This window comes from Colobus angolensis, unplaced genomic scaffold, assembly GCF_000951035.1.
Source record: "Colobus angolensis palliatus isolate OR3802 unplaced genomic scaffold, Cang.pa_1.0 Scaffold19, whole genome shotgun sequence".
In the NCBI taxonomy this organism is placed as follows: Eukaryota; Metazoa; Chordata; class Mammalia; order Primates; family Cercopithecidae; genus Colobus; species Colobus angolensis.
This window is the reverse complement of record NW_012115043.1, coordinates 14,066,885-14,081,913: the sequence shown is the minus strand read 5'-3', so window position 1 is coordinate 14,081,913 and position 15,029 is coordinate 14,066,885. Positions and strand designations below refer to the sequence as shown.

The following is a 15,029-nucleotide window of genomic DNA, read 5'->3' as shown; positions in this document are numbered from 1 at the left end:
CCTTGTGAATGAACATTTCTGTTTCTGAGATTCCTTCCTGAAATTGCAGCTTCCTGTGGGAGGAAGCACACCTTCCCCAGTAAGAGTCAGAAAATGAGTGCCCTAGTGGAAGCCCATGTAAACCCATGTGTCCAAAGAGAGGGCAGTCACAGGAGAGAGGAAAGACGTGCTGACAGGAGAGGCAGAAGGTCCCCCAAGACTGTCCCCCACGCCCACCTCTGGCTGTGCTGCTAAAGCAAGCTCTCCTACTGGTAGATTCTTAAATATCCAAGGGAATATTGCACATGGGGAATAGTCTTAGAAATAGCTATATTTGTTCATGCTCAGTATATTAAACTCATCTCTTACCTTAGTTTGGGTTGCTCCAGACCTTGAAATGTGGAGTCTAGATAGTTTATCCGGGAGATGATCTCAGGAAGCCCCACTAGGGGAATAGGGAAATGAGACAGGGAAGAGAAGAAAACCAATAGCGGTGCCATATCAAGGAGGTCGCCCTAGGGACAGCTGAGGCTCACTCCTGCTGGGGATCTCTGGGAGATGGTGTGGAAGTGGCCCTGAGCTTTCCTTACTAAAAGACCAGAAAGCTGGGGCATTTATCCACTAACTCCCATCAGTCATTGGCTGAGGCCGCTCCAGGGGGTTGTGGCAGTTCCGGCCTGCCCTTGGCAGAGCCAGTTAGACTCTGGTGGTCAAAGGAAGCCCACACATGAAGAATCACCAGTGGCCTGTTAGGAAACAGGAATGCCCAGAGGATGTTGAGGGGGGGTGAGTGGCAGTGTCGGCTATGTCTATCTAATAAGCAAGACTTTGAAAAACAGTTTTTTTGAGCATATCAATAATGATTATCAATTTGATTGATTAAATTCCGTGAAATTATTTAAATTCCAATACAAATTTAGTATGGCTAATTGCTTTTGGCCACTTCAGACATCCACCTTAAACAGCAGGCAATATATACAAAATAAGTTACATAATGACAGGATTTAATAATACATTTAGACTTAAACCTATTCTAAAATACTAAGTATCATGGGTTTTAATTTATTTTGTCATTGTTTCTGTTCTTGTTTTTTTTTTTTTTAACTTTCCTGAGGCCATTGTTTTACTTCTTTCAATATTTTCTGAGGGTAACATCATTTTGACACCTTCTAGACAGGTGCCATCATCTTTGAGATCCAAAAGAGAAAGGATGCCTTCTCCAAATTGCTAAGATTAGAGGATGTGGGTTACATAGGTTCTTGGTTGGGTCACAGGACCCTCAGTGGCTTCTTCCAAGGTGATTCAAACTCAGGACTCCTTATCACTGTCTTTAGCACTATTAAAAATACATGCATTCTTTATCAATATTTCATCATACATAGCTAGGCCATGTAGAGATCTCCTCTCTTAGGAGATCAGAGGTGACATTCAAATACTTGGTTTTCCTCTTTGGCTCTCAGACTAGTTGATAATTTACACACACTCTGCTGACGCTGTTCCTTGCTAATTGTGAATGATCGCTAATGCTGACATGTTGCTGCTCAACTCTCCACCTGATTGCTCTACGACATGGATGCTGAGCAGTCCTTCTCCAAGCCCTGAAGTCCTGGGGTGACCTAACTTACATCTTCTTTTGTTGTTCTTTCTAACATAACACAGAAATCTTTTAAACAGATATCTAATTAATACCTCCTAAAAGAAACCACAAAAGTTTTGGTAGATAAATCTGGTAACTCCCCATCTTATTAATAAGTAGCTACATTTGTTAAGGGCACAATTGCAGACTCCATACTCAGACTACCTGAGTACAAATCTCAACTCTGCCACTTAGTAGTGATGTGATATTGAGCAAGTTAATTAACTGTCCAATGCCTCAGTTGGCTTGTTGATAAATACGAACTCTCTGTGAAATGGCATCCTCTCCATAGAGTTGTTATGACGATTAAATGTGTTAATACTTAAGTGATTAGAAAAGTACCTGGCTCATGGTAAATGCCATATGTGTTACTGTTTCTTTAACTGCCTGGGTCGCAGGGACTCTTCCACTGTCATTGATAAATATTTTAGGTTGATAGCTATGTCCCATAATGAATCACTCTTTCTCTTTTGCTCATCCTCAAAGTTGGAGACTGACATCAAACTCAGCTGTGTGATAATTTAAAAAAGAGAATTTCACCTTTAGGTGAAGAAGAGCAGGGCCTGGACAGGCCAGGTCCTACCAGCAGGCCATAGGGCCCAGAAGTCCCTTGCCTGCAGCAACCTGAAAGGTGCATCCCGGGAGGGTGAGGCTGGACGTGAGTCTTATAGGCTGGCAATATTTCAGCTTCTTTTAGCAGTTGGCCCCAGTATTTGTAGAATTCATAGGTGTTTGGGATTCATATCAAGTCTTAGAGTTTGAGTGTCACAAGCCGATGGTCTTGTATGATGTCATTGCTCCTATTATTTGTTCTGGCACCATGCCCCGGCAGTATTTGGGGATTTATTGATCATGCCTGTGCTTCTCTTAGCCACAATGCTGTTGGTTTTAAAGAAGCAACCCTTAGTTTCAGATGGAAGAGCCTTAGTTCTTACACATGTCTTCAGTCCAGTTCCTAGCTGTTCCCCAAGAACATTTTAGCTGTTCTCCTTCTTGAGCTACGGGTTCAGAACTCCACGGCATATCCAGCGCTGTGCTAGAGCTGCTTTGTACTGGCTAATGAAAGTGGAAGACATGCATCGCTTCTCAGGTCTCCATTCAGGGATGTCATGTTGGTCACTTGAAATTAGCTATGGAGGAGATCTTTACATCACAGAAATTGACATATGTCACAATCAGAGCTTTTTAACCTAGGGATTTTATTTTCAAAAATTTACTAGCGCACCATTAGTATTACATAACTCTGCAGTTATATCTAACGGCTTTGTGTTTTTACCCTGACGCCTCTGCTTATAAGCAGAGTAACTCTGGGCGGGTAATTCTACCCCTCTGAGCATCAGTTTCAGCATTTGTGAAATGGGGATAATCACTCCCATTTGAAAGAAATTTTTTATGATTAAATAATATATACAAAACACTTAGAATTGTGCTTGGCACAGTACAAATGTTAATTCTTTCTTAATTACTCAGCCTTTTGGAGACTTCGGTTCTGACCCACATTCTGCCATTATCTGTGCATGACCTTGGGCAAATCATGCCACCAACAGTCTGGGCTCAGGTACTTCATCTTTAAAAAGGGGAGAAGGCTAAGATCAACTCTGAGATTATTACCATTTTTAATGTTTGAAAACTTTGTTGAAATGTTGAAATCACATTAGGCTCCTGGACAGACAGTGAAGGGAGGACCGTCTACCTCATCCTGGGCTCGGAGAAAAGAACAGGCCCTTTCCTAGGTCACGGCTGACACTCTAGAACCTTTCTTCTTTTCTTTTAAAACAGAGAATAGGGATCATTTTAGTCCCTGGATTCATCATTTGTGCTTACCTGTGTTTAAACTCATTAGATTTGGAACTCCTTCCTCCCTCTGCCCCAAACCCAAATGACACAGCAGACTCCTAAAAGCTTGCTCTAGCCTGGCCCTGTCGGACTACATTTTCATCAACCAATTTAAAATCTTCTTGATCCCGCTGATAAGTGAGAATATGCAGTGTTCGATGGACATAAACATGGGAACAATAAACACTGGGGACTACTAGAAGCGGGAGAGAGGGAGGGGGAAACGGTCTGAAAAACTACCTACCAGGTGCTATGCTTATTACCTGGATGATGGGCTCAGTCATACCCCAAACCTCAGCATCCCGCAATATACCTTTGTCACCAACCTGCACATGTGCCGTCTGATTCTAAAATAAAGGTGAAAAAGAAAATCTTCCTGATAACAAAAATATGCCCATTCTTTTTTCTTTTTCTTTTTTTTCAAACAATTTTTTTTATTAGCTCAACTTTTAGAGAAGAAGAAATATTCTCCATTTCCAATATAGAAAATGTTCTTAAAATAACATTGCAAGCATTTATCTTCATAAACTTTTTGAAACTCTGAACAGATTTCGTTACACTTTTCTCTGCTGGAAATCCTACACTTACAGCTCAATTCAAAAGTCAGAGGAAAGGTTTTGTCCATCCTGTATTTAATGTGTGTTGTGTAACACCTGAGCCTCTCAGTGTGTCTGTTGTGCATTCTTGGAACTATTATTAATTTTTCTGTGTAATGTTGGAGTGGCAGCACCAGGCACCGGGCTCCCCACATGCATCTTATGGAACACACATTCTGTGTAAGTGCTACAGCCCCCAAGCTGCCCACACCCCTGGGCCTGAGGGAAATGGTGGGGGAGGTGACTGCCAAACATTCGTGACATAATTTCCAAAAAATGTTCAGAGGTGCTACACATTTTCTCCCTTCGTGAAGGGCACATGCGCCTCCCAAGCCATCGGGTTGGTATTCGTTACACATATAAACACAAGGGGGTGGTGTTTGAAAGCCAGAAAACCATGCAATTTGCTTCTCAGTCCCAGAAGCAATCTTTTCTGTAGCACAGTCCAGGCAACATTCTGAGGCTATTCTTTGTCGTTCCACTGTAGGCATATTCTGCAAGACTAAGAAGCAGATAGTCTTGTTTTATTGTTTCAAGTCCGTTAATTTAATTTTTAAAAGTATTTCTTAAATCTGCCCCACACTCTCTAACTCCCCTTTTATTGCCCATGTTCAGGCTCTCATCATCTTTTATTTTTTACCTTGTCAACTTAGTTATTTATTAACTTACATAAATAAGTTTCTGTTATTTATTAACTTACATAAATAATTGTTTCTGTTTAAGCATATAATCCACTGAGTTTTGACGGTGTGTATACCCATGAAATAACCACTGCCATCAAGATATAGAGCATTTCTATCACCCCACCAAAGATTCTCTGTTTCACTTTGCAACCCAGCTTTCCATTTATCCCTAGGCAATTCCTGATCTGTTTTTTTTTTTTTTTTTTGGAGGTGGTGAGTCACTTTTTATCACTTTTGGTCACTGTAGATTCCCATTTAGTGGGAATCCACTGTATGATTTCCATTTCTAGAAATGGAATCCTATAGCATGCACTCTTCTATGTGGAGCTTCTTTCCCTCAGCATAATGATTTGAGATGCATCTAAGTTGTATGCATTCCCTTTGGTTGCAGATTGGTATTCCATTGTATGAATATATCACAGTTTATTCATTCACCTGACAAAATACTTTTGAGTTGTTTCTAGCTCAGGGCTATTGTGAATAAAGCAGAAGTGAGCATTACAGTACAACTCATTATGTGAACATAGTTTTAATTCCTCTTGGGTAAACTCCTGGTAGTGGAATAGCTGGGTTGTAAGAGGAGGTACAAGTTTAACTTTCTGAGAGACGTCAGTTTTTCAAAGGGGTTGTAGTGTTTTAATTTCCCACAGTTTGAGTGTACCAGTGTCTCCATATCCTAACCCAGACCTAGTATTGCCAACCTTTTAAATTTAGCCATTCAGTTTTATAGCTCTTTTAGAATTTGTCTAGCAGGTTTTCTGGCTTTGAAAGCCCCCAAAATAAAAATAAAAACAAAAGAAAATAAATTGAGCCATGCTAGGGGATATAGAGTGCTGTCTCATTGTGGTTTTAATGTGCATTTCCTTGTCAACTGGTGATACTGAGCTTCTTTTCTTCTTTTTGAGAATCTTTTTGTATGCTTTTTGCCATTTGTAAGTTTCATCTTTTGAAGTGTTTGTTCCAATCTTTAGTCCATTGTTTTATTGAGCTTTTAGTTTTTTTACTATTGAGTTGGAAGGGTTGTTTATATATTCTGGATTCGAGTCTTTGTCAGATATATGTACTATGAACATCTTCTCCCATCCTGTGACTTGCTTTTTTGTTTTCTTAATGATATCTGTTGAAGATGTATATATATGTATTTATTTATTTATTTTTTGCAGTCACCCAAGCTGGAGTACAGTGGTGCAATCTTGGCTCAATGCAGCCTCGACCTTCTGGGCTTAAGCTATCCTCCTATCTCAGCCTCCTGAGTAGCTGAGACTACAAGTGCATACCACCACGCTTGGCTAATTTTTGTACTTTTAACAGAGATGGGTTTCACCATGTTGCCTAGGCTGGTCTCGAACTCCTGAGCTCAAGTGATCTGCCCACCTCGGGCTTCCAAAGTGCTGAGATTATAGGCATGAGGCACCATGCCAGGCCCTGTTGAAGAGATTTTTTATTTTTGGTTTTAAATTAACCATTTATTTCTGTTGCGATTTGTGTGTTTTGTGTCCTAAGAAATATTCTCCTACTACAAGGTCACAAATGTTTTCTCCTGTAGTTTCCCCTAAGAATTTTATAGTTTTTACTTTTTTATTTAGATGATCCATTTTAAGTTGATTTTTGGGTTTTGTGTGAAGTAAAGGTATTAATACTCCTTTTTTTCTACACAGATGCCCAGTTCTTTACTTTTTAATGTCTCTTTAATTTCTGATATTGATTATTTGTACCCTCTTGCTCTCCCTATCTTATGCACTCTATGTCTCTGTCTCTCTTTCTCTTCTTTGACCAAATAGTGGGTTATCAATTTTTGTTGTTTTTTAAAAATAATTAAAATAGTTTTTGGCTTTGGTGATTTTCTCCATTGCGTGTCTGCTTTCTATTTTATTGACTTTTGCCCTGATGTTCATTACTTACTTCCTTCTAATTATTTTGGGATTACTTTTCTTTTCTTTTTCTAACTTCTTGAGGTAGAACTTAGGTCATTGATTTTAGACTTTTCTTCTTTTTTAATATAAACCTTTAAAGCTATAAATGTTCTTCTAATCTCTGCTTCACCTGCATCCCACAAGCTTTGATATACTGTAATTTTATTATCATTCAGTTTGAAGTATTTCCTAATTTCCCTTGAGATTTTTCTTTGATTTATGGATTATTTAGAAGCAGGTTATTTAATTTCCAAATAGTTGAAATTTTTGTTGATATCTTATTTTTATTTCTAATTGAATACTGTTATAGTCAGAGAACACAGCTTGTATAGTTTTAACTTTTAATTTATTGGGACTTATTTTGTGGCCCAGCGTATATTTTCAATTAAATTTTTGTGAAAAAAATATATTTTGCTGTTGTGTATGTTCTACAAATATCAATTGGGTTTAGGTAGTTGATAATATTGTTTAGATAACTGACATTTTTCTTGGATTTTGGATAATTGCCGAGAGAAAGGTGTTATAATCCCTTACCATGGTTTTTTACACTGTCTCTTTCTTTGTTAGTTTTTACTTTGTGCATTTTGAAACTCTGTTGCTAGGTACATACACATTTTTGTTATGTTTTGATGACGAATGGATCTTTACAATATGAAATGTTGGTCCTTACCTTTGTTAATACTCATTGTCTTGATACCTATTTTAACTGATATTAATGTGGCCATTTTTACCCTGTTATATTTACTGTTTACATGATATATATTATTCCAGTCATTGACTTTCAACTGATTTGTATCTCTGTATTTAAAGCACATCTCTTATACACAATAGTTGGGACTTGCTTTTTTATACATTGTTATAGTCTCTGCCGTTTAATTGGAGTATGTAGTTTACTAATATTTAATTATGTTGATATGATTGGATTTAGATCTACATTTCATTGTTTGTTTTCTGTTTGTTGCTTCTGGTTTGTTTTGCTTATTTTGCTTGCTTGTTTGTTTTGTTCTTCCTTTTTGCCTTTTGGATTATTTCAGTTTTTTTAAAATAACATTTAATTTATCCATTGGCATTTTTGCTATATCTCTTTTCTCTAATATGTTGGTGGTTACTCTGGGTATTGCAGTATACATCATTAGCTGTTCATTGTCCACCTAGAGATAATATTGTACCATTTCTTGTAAAATGTAGAAATCTTGCAATGATATAGGTTCATTTACCTCTGTGCCTGTGGCTATAATTTTATATGTATTGTATCTACATACATTATAAAACAATGATACATTATTATTTTTGCTTTAACGATCATATGCACTTTAAAGAAATTAAGAGAAACTAGATTCTTTCACATATACTCTATTTCTGAAGGTCTGATTTTCTCTCTTCAGCCTGAAGAACTTTTATTTAGAATTTTGTGTAGTGCAGACCAGGTGATAAAACATTCTCTTAGTTTTTCTTATCTGAAAGTAAGGTCTTTATTTTGCCTTCATTACTGAGAGATATAGAGCTCTAAGTTGCCAGTTTATTTCTCTTGGTACTCATTGTTTCTGGTTTCCATGGTTTTTAATGAGATATCTGTAGTAATTCAAATGATGATGCCCCTGTATGTAACAGGTTGCTTTCAAGATTTTTCTTCATTTGTGGTTTTCAGAAGTTTGACTGTAATGTGTTTCTCTTTGAATTTATCCTGTTTGGGGGTTTACTGAGCTTCTTGATTTTGTAAATTTATGTCTTTCACTGAATGTGGGGAGTTTTCAGCTATTATGTTGTAGAGTGATTTTTCTGCTTTAATTTTCCTCTCTTTTTCTTTGATTAAAAAATCCATATGTTAGGCTTTTCAAATTGCTTCACAGTTCTACAGTGCTCCATTTATTGTTTTCGGTCTTTTATTTATCTATTTTCAATTGAATAATTTCTATTAATGTATCTTAAAGTTTACTGACTTTTTCCTTTATCATCTTCAGTCTTAAGTCCATCTGTGACTTTAAAAAAAAAAAAATTCAGGTATTATACTTTCCTATTCTAAAATTTTCATTTAGTTCTTTTTTTTTATATATTTTCTATTGATTTTTTTTACTACTTCATTAATCGTTAGCATATTTTTCTTTGTCTCACTGATCATTGTTACGATGGCTGCATTAAAGTCTTTGTCTGAAAATTCCAACATCAGAGTTATATCAGGATTGGTGTCTGTTGATTCTCTTTTCCCTTAGGAATGGGTAATATTTTCCTGACTCTTTATATGTCACATAATTTTGGATTATAAGTTGAACATTGTGAGTGCTTTGTTGGGTTTTTGTTTTAAAAGGCAATGAATTTAGCCAGACCTAACTACATCCTGTTTGTCTGTGATGGTGATGGCAGAGCTCAGTTCAGTTCTTTAAACATTAGCTGCAAACTTCTTTCAGTTTTCTCCAGACATGCATGGTCCAGTGGTCTACCAGAGACTTGAGCTGAGTCTATATACAAGAGTTTAGTGTTTTCCCCCTACTCTGACTCTCCTCTTTTGCCTTCTCCCCTACTGTTAGTAGCCCTGGCATCCTTCTCCTGGTTTCTTCCACCAGAAAGATGATCTTTCTGTTAATATTTTGCTATATCTGTACTGCCACCACCATGACTGTGCTGCTCTCAAGGCAAAGCTGCCAGCAGAAAGAAAAACAATAAAACACAGAGAATACAGAGAACTGCTTGCCACGTGCTTCAAGTTTCACCTCATCTCCAAAACTTGCCTGTCTTTGTTGACTTCTCTGGAGACCTCATAAGTTGTTTTTAATCTGTTATTCAGAATGTATAGCAGTGACTTGCAGCAGGATCAGTGTGTTGGGTGCATACTCCTTTCTACTGCAAGTGCAACCGCCACTCTTTAGCTGAATAGTTGCAGTGGCCTTCCTGCTGCCTTTAGTCTTATTTTCCTCCAATCCAACTTTCACTTGGGAGCCGGGTGATTAAAAGAAATTCTGGTGCTGACCTTGCGATTGTAAGATTGGTTTCTAACTTCTTGTAATGGCATACGTAGCCTTTCGTAACTAACTTCTGCACACCTGTGTAATGCAATAAGGTGCCTTTTCTCAACCCTGTGTGTTTCCACAGTTCTGGAATACTCAGCTCCTTTGCTTTTTCTTACTCTCTTTCTCTTGCCTAACTCCAGAAACTCCACCCCTGTCCCCATTTTGAGTCAGATGTCCCATCTGAGTTCCCTCTTCATATTCTGTGGGTCCCCCTATAATGTTACTTAGCACATTGTTCTCTTATTTGCTGCTGAGTTATCTGTATCCCCGCAAGACCAAGCTCCTCAAGGGTTGCAAATCATGCCGTATTTCTTTAACTTCTAACTCTCCCCTCACCTAATTTCACTGCCTGATATATAGTAGATATACAATAATTTTTCTACTGATTGCATTACATTCTCATGGGTATACATTTTTTATTTTGATTTCTATGGGTGTCTGTCATGCACACACAGAGTTCCCATGAAATAGAACAAAGGATTTGGGGTCACTTGCCCACTATTCACTGTATATCAGTTGTGGCATATTTGCTAACCTTGTCTTTTAGGCCCTCTACCTATAGGTATTAGACCCAGCATGCTGTGAAATCCTCATGATTAAAGTCTTTACACTAACAAGGGATAAGGCTATGGGATTACTGGAGCATCCAGCAAAGACAGACCTCTTCTGCCTTTCTCTTTCTTTATAAATTAGAAAGTTCAGACATTGTTGGGGAAGCGCTCTTTCTCTCTTGCTCTCTCTCTGCGTGGGCGTGTGTGTGTGTGTGTGTGTGTATGAATGCTGATGACTCTCTGGGAATAAGCCAGCACCATTCTTCCATACTGGGGATGAGGTGATAGATTCAGAGCCTATTGATCTGTCATAGCGTGTCATCTGCTAAGGAATCTGGAGAGCATTCTCTTCCTTTACACCATTTCTTATTTATCAGAAGGGATTCATTGACCTTTACATTGTACAGAACATGGATTTTCACAAGAACTGGTACTTTACTCCTTGGTATCAACCTTTCAGAGCGGGAGCTACTGAATGTTTAACCCACATTCTTTCTTTCAAAACAAATGAGCTTCTGTCTCCATAGAACTTTTAAACTTTGTTGTGTTATCTAGTGTCTTAGAATAGTGCCTCAGCTTCAGCTCCAACTTAAGAAAAGAGCAAACAATTTCATTTCTAGTTATGCAAATAAAATACTTATTGTAAAATCAATTATAAATTTATTTATTCAGCAAATATTTATCTTGTATCTGCTGCATGCCATGCTTTGAGAATACAACCAGGAAGATAGATATGATCACTGCTTCCTGAACATTTAGTCTAGCATTAATGAAAAATATATAGAAGGACTTTTTAAAAAGCATCCCCAAATCTCATACGCAGAGATAACCACTGTTCACTTCTTTCTGAACTTTTTTTTTCTTTTGGTGTTTTTGCCCTTTAGATTTCAGGCACCAGCACTTCATCTATTTTCATTTCAGTATCTTCAACTTCTTTGTCTATTTTCATTTCTGTATCTCTTGCTTCTTTGTCCTTCACTTCTCCCATGAGGCAAATTTCCAATTGCTGAGCATCTAATCTTTAACTTATGTAATGTTTGGCTCTGGCCCGAAAGAAAAAACTTTTCAGAATGCGCATTTTAATCCCAAGGAGCTTGTTCTACTTTATATGTGTGAGATTCTGAATTTTCCACACCTATGAAATACTAATTAAGTTATAGAGGTATTTCCTACTGTTAAATTAACAGACTTGCTCATTTTATAGTTTAATGAGGAGGTGTTAAAAGTTGGGCTGCACCTTATTTATAATGGCAAAAACGTGATAAATATCTAAATGCCCATCAGTAAGGGACTAGTTAAATAAATAATGTATCCATACAATGGAATACTATTAATGAATTAAAATAGTTTGTTGACACAAAAAGAAAACTAATAAAGATAGATAGCTACAACAAATTGGTGGCTGAAAAAGCAGATTTTAACAAAGATTACAATGTTTTGTTTTCATTTGTGTAAAATTGGATGCACATGTCTGTACATGCATAGAAAGCCATTTGTGTGGATTCAGTCAATCTGTTTCTTCAACACCTATTGCGTAAGTGATGCTCTGTAAATACATTGTGATTAGTTGCCCATGTTATGGGGCAAAATCAGGTAATACATATAAATTGTATTATGCATATTTGGGGGGGAACATATTTGACTTACTGAAAATACCTTTTTTCTCGTCTCCAGAATAATGAACTACAAAGCAGGCTGGACTATTTACTAGAAACCCAGGCCAAGACCGAAGTGGAAACCAGAGAGATTGGAGTGGGCTGTGATCTTCTACCCAGGTATTTAGGAATTTCCTGATTTTTTTTTTAATTCAAATTCCTCTTTGGCTGAAGAAAATACTTTACTGGGCTGTTCTTAGCAGAATTGCATTCTTCCTATCAAAAATATTTCTGCAAAGCCAAGTGGTGGCTGCTGAGGGGCTTGACTGGTTTCTGTAGGAACAGGGGCATTGTGCAGGGTGGAGGGGTAGGCAAAGGAGAGACCTGGGGAAGCCATTTAGAGAGAGATGGACCCTGTCAAGTGAATGCATGCATTTCTTCCTTCCTTCATTCATTCGGCTAATGCTGTTAGTATCTTTCCTATGTCTGACAGTTTGACACAGAGAGGAATGAGATTTGGTTCCTGCCCCAGAGTACAGTCTGGAGGGAGAGACAGGTATGTAGGTAGACGTATATAACAGTGTGAGAGGGGCATCAAAGGTGCTTTAGTTTTATACAAGAGGGAGGATCTGAACCTTGAACAAAATTCATCTATTCCTCAGTACTGTAACAGGGTATTGTCAAGCACTGGATCCAGTTCATAAATACCTGCTCTGGTTGAGTCATCAGCAGATATGTGATAACTATAACCTGGTTTGTTCAGTCACATTCCTGAGCTAGAGGACTGACCTGTTCATTGTTAAGCTGCTTCCACGCTTGTGTCTCTTCCTGGTGACATTAGAGCCTGTAACACAACACAGTAACCTGCCTCTGATAACTAACTCACCATTTCTAGGTGCTCACAACTGTGCCTGGCCTAAAGAGGACATAAAACAAGTTTACAGCAAAGATACTAATGACATGTGACTTGTGATTTAGGTAATCAAGGTCACAAAATGCCTGGTATCCTGTGTGCAGGAGGGTGGATTCTTGTGTGGACTGGGACACTTGTGTGTGCTTTGCTGGACATAATAGTCTAGAAAAATGTCGAATCCTGGAATCTTGAGTGGTTATAGCTGGTGGGAAATAGTGAGAAGCCGATCACCAAGCTGGGGTGTGGAATACCTGGTTCTTGTCCTAGCAGCCAGCAGCAGGATGCCTTCAGTCAGGTTCTTCAGTGGGGCCTCGGTTTCTCGACTTGTAAAGTCAGTGATTTGACTAGGTAATTTCCCAGGTCTCCAGCAGTTCTAACATTGTATAATAAAGCCTCCTTTCCTTACTTTATTAATTTGTATTTATTACTGATATTATCATTTTTGTTAATTAAAATGAATCACTTGCCATTCTAAAAGAGTTTGCCAAAAGCAGCATTAGGTTCTTTCTTTGACAATGTCCTCAATTACATTGCTTGCCTTCTAGTAAAAAGGCATTTTTTATCATTCTGATGTAATTAACAGCAAATGTTGAATATATATACATATCTCTCTCTATATAGATATAAATATATATCTCTATATCTATAGATATTAGACTCTGGATCTCATCATCGTGTGGTACAAAGTACATGGTGAAAATATAACCAAAAAGAATGATCAATTGTGTACAGAGACCTTTTTGAAATATACATAATTTGGCCATTTCCCCACTTTTTGTATTTTTCAAAAGCCAAGTGGCCTAGTCCACTCTAATTGCCCACATAATAAATCTTGTTTGGCTAAGACGGGTACAAAACTATGTCTGAAACCAATAAATTGTTTGTTTTCTAATTCCCACATTTTGGCTTAAAACAAGCTTTTCAATGTGTATGCCCAAGTATAGCCTGAAGCAAACTTTTATGGCTAAGTTATGAAACCACAAAGCGGTTTTCATAATGGAAGTGCTGACAGACCCTTAACTTATGGCCATGGTGAACTTGGAAGCCACTTCAGTATCTAAAAGCAGCTTTTCCATAAATGTAACATTTGGTTTCCCCCAGGATCCATCTTAGCAGTTTAACTACCTAGGTCAATCAGCAGAGGAAATGAAAACTACATATCCGTGTTTCCGAAAAGGCAGAATAATATTTCATTCGTTTCCTCGCAAATATTTATTAAGTGCCTACTATGTGGAAGGCGCCAGGCAAGTCTGGGTGGGGAGGAGCCCAGGATCTTTAGGTAACTCAGGGCAGGGCAGTGGCCTTCCACCTGCACTTCTTGGAACTGCCTTACTCTGAGCTGGGGCTCCTGGAGGGGCCTCGGGATGCCCGGGGGGATGAGGAGGGTTAGTGAGGGGCTGGCCTGTGGGACCCTCCTTCCTCCCCAAAACAACCTGAGAAAGTCAGCTTTTAGTCGGTTTTGTCTGTTGGATTCCAAGTAAGATTCTGTTTGAATAAATAGCTCTATGGGCAGAAACAAATTGGAACTCCTGGTCTAGTTAATCCCCATGTTTTATGGATACCAGAATCGAGGCTCAGAGAGATCAAGTGATTCACTGGAAGCCACATAGCTGGAATTAGAACCAGGCCTTCTTGAGTCTTGGTGCAGTACATGAGTAGTTTGAAAATATGTAATAAACAGAGAGCTACTAAATGGTGGTGTGTATGTTCTAACAAATTTCCTGGTTCATACTTGGACTTCAAATTTGCATCTAACTAATAAAGTATTCCATGGTATTGTCCAGAATATTTTTTAGATTTTTTTCTCTAGAATATTTTAGACCAGTACAAGCATTGAATTAAGCCTGAGCTATGCAGAAGTGTTTTGTTCTTACTCCCTGTTCTTCTCCTACAAGGAATTAATCAGTGTGGGACAGTCAGGGAGGCTCAGGCTGTCCAGTTCCCTGTCCAGCCAGCTGCTAGCGGAGCTCAGCCTTGGGCAAGTTACTTTATCTCTGTAAAGCCTCAACTCTTTCATCTTTACAATAAGAATGAAGAGGATAATATCAAACCTCATTGGGTTGCTTTGAAGATTAAATGAAAACGTGTACATAAAGCATTTAGAGACGGGGCATGGTGGGTCACGCCTGTGTTCCCAGCACTTGGGGAGGCCAAGGCGGAAGGACCCCTTGAAGCTAGGAGTTGAAGACCAGCCTAAGCCACATAGCAAGACCTTATCTCTACAATAAATAAATAAATAAATAAATACATAAATAAATAAATAAATAAAAAATAGGCTGGGCCTGGTGGCTCACACCTGTAATCCTAGCACTTTGGGAGGCC

At 38.3% G+C, this 15,029-nt stretch overlaps 1 protein-coding gene across 2 annotated transcripts in view; it reads left to right on the top strand.

Annotated features, from left to right (window-relative positions):
• Positions 1-15,029, top strand: part of MYZAP (myocardial zonula adherens protein) — a 94,047-nt gene that overhangs the window by 71,666 nt on the left and 7,352 nt on the right. For both annotated transcript variants that reach the window (XM_011940520.1, XM_011940519.1), the window contains one exon: positions 11,874-11,974. In XM_011940520.1, the coding sequence (XP_011795910.1) occupies positions 11,874-11,974 (101 nt within the window). The remainder of the gene's footprint in view (positions 1-11,873; positions 11,975-15,029) is intronic.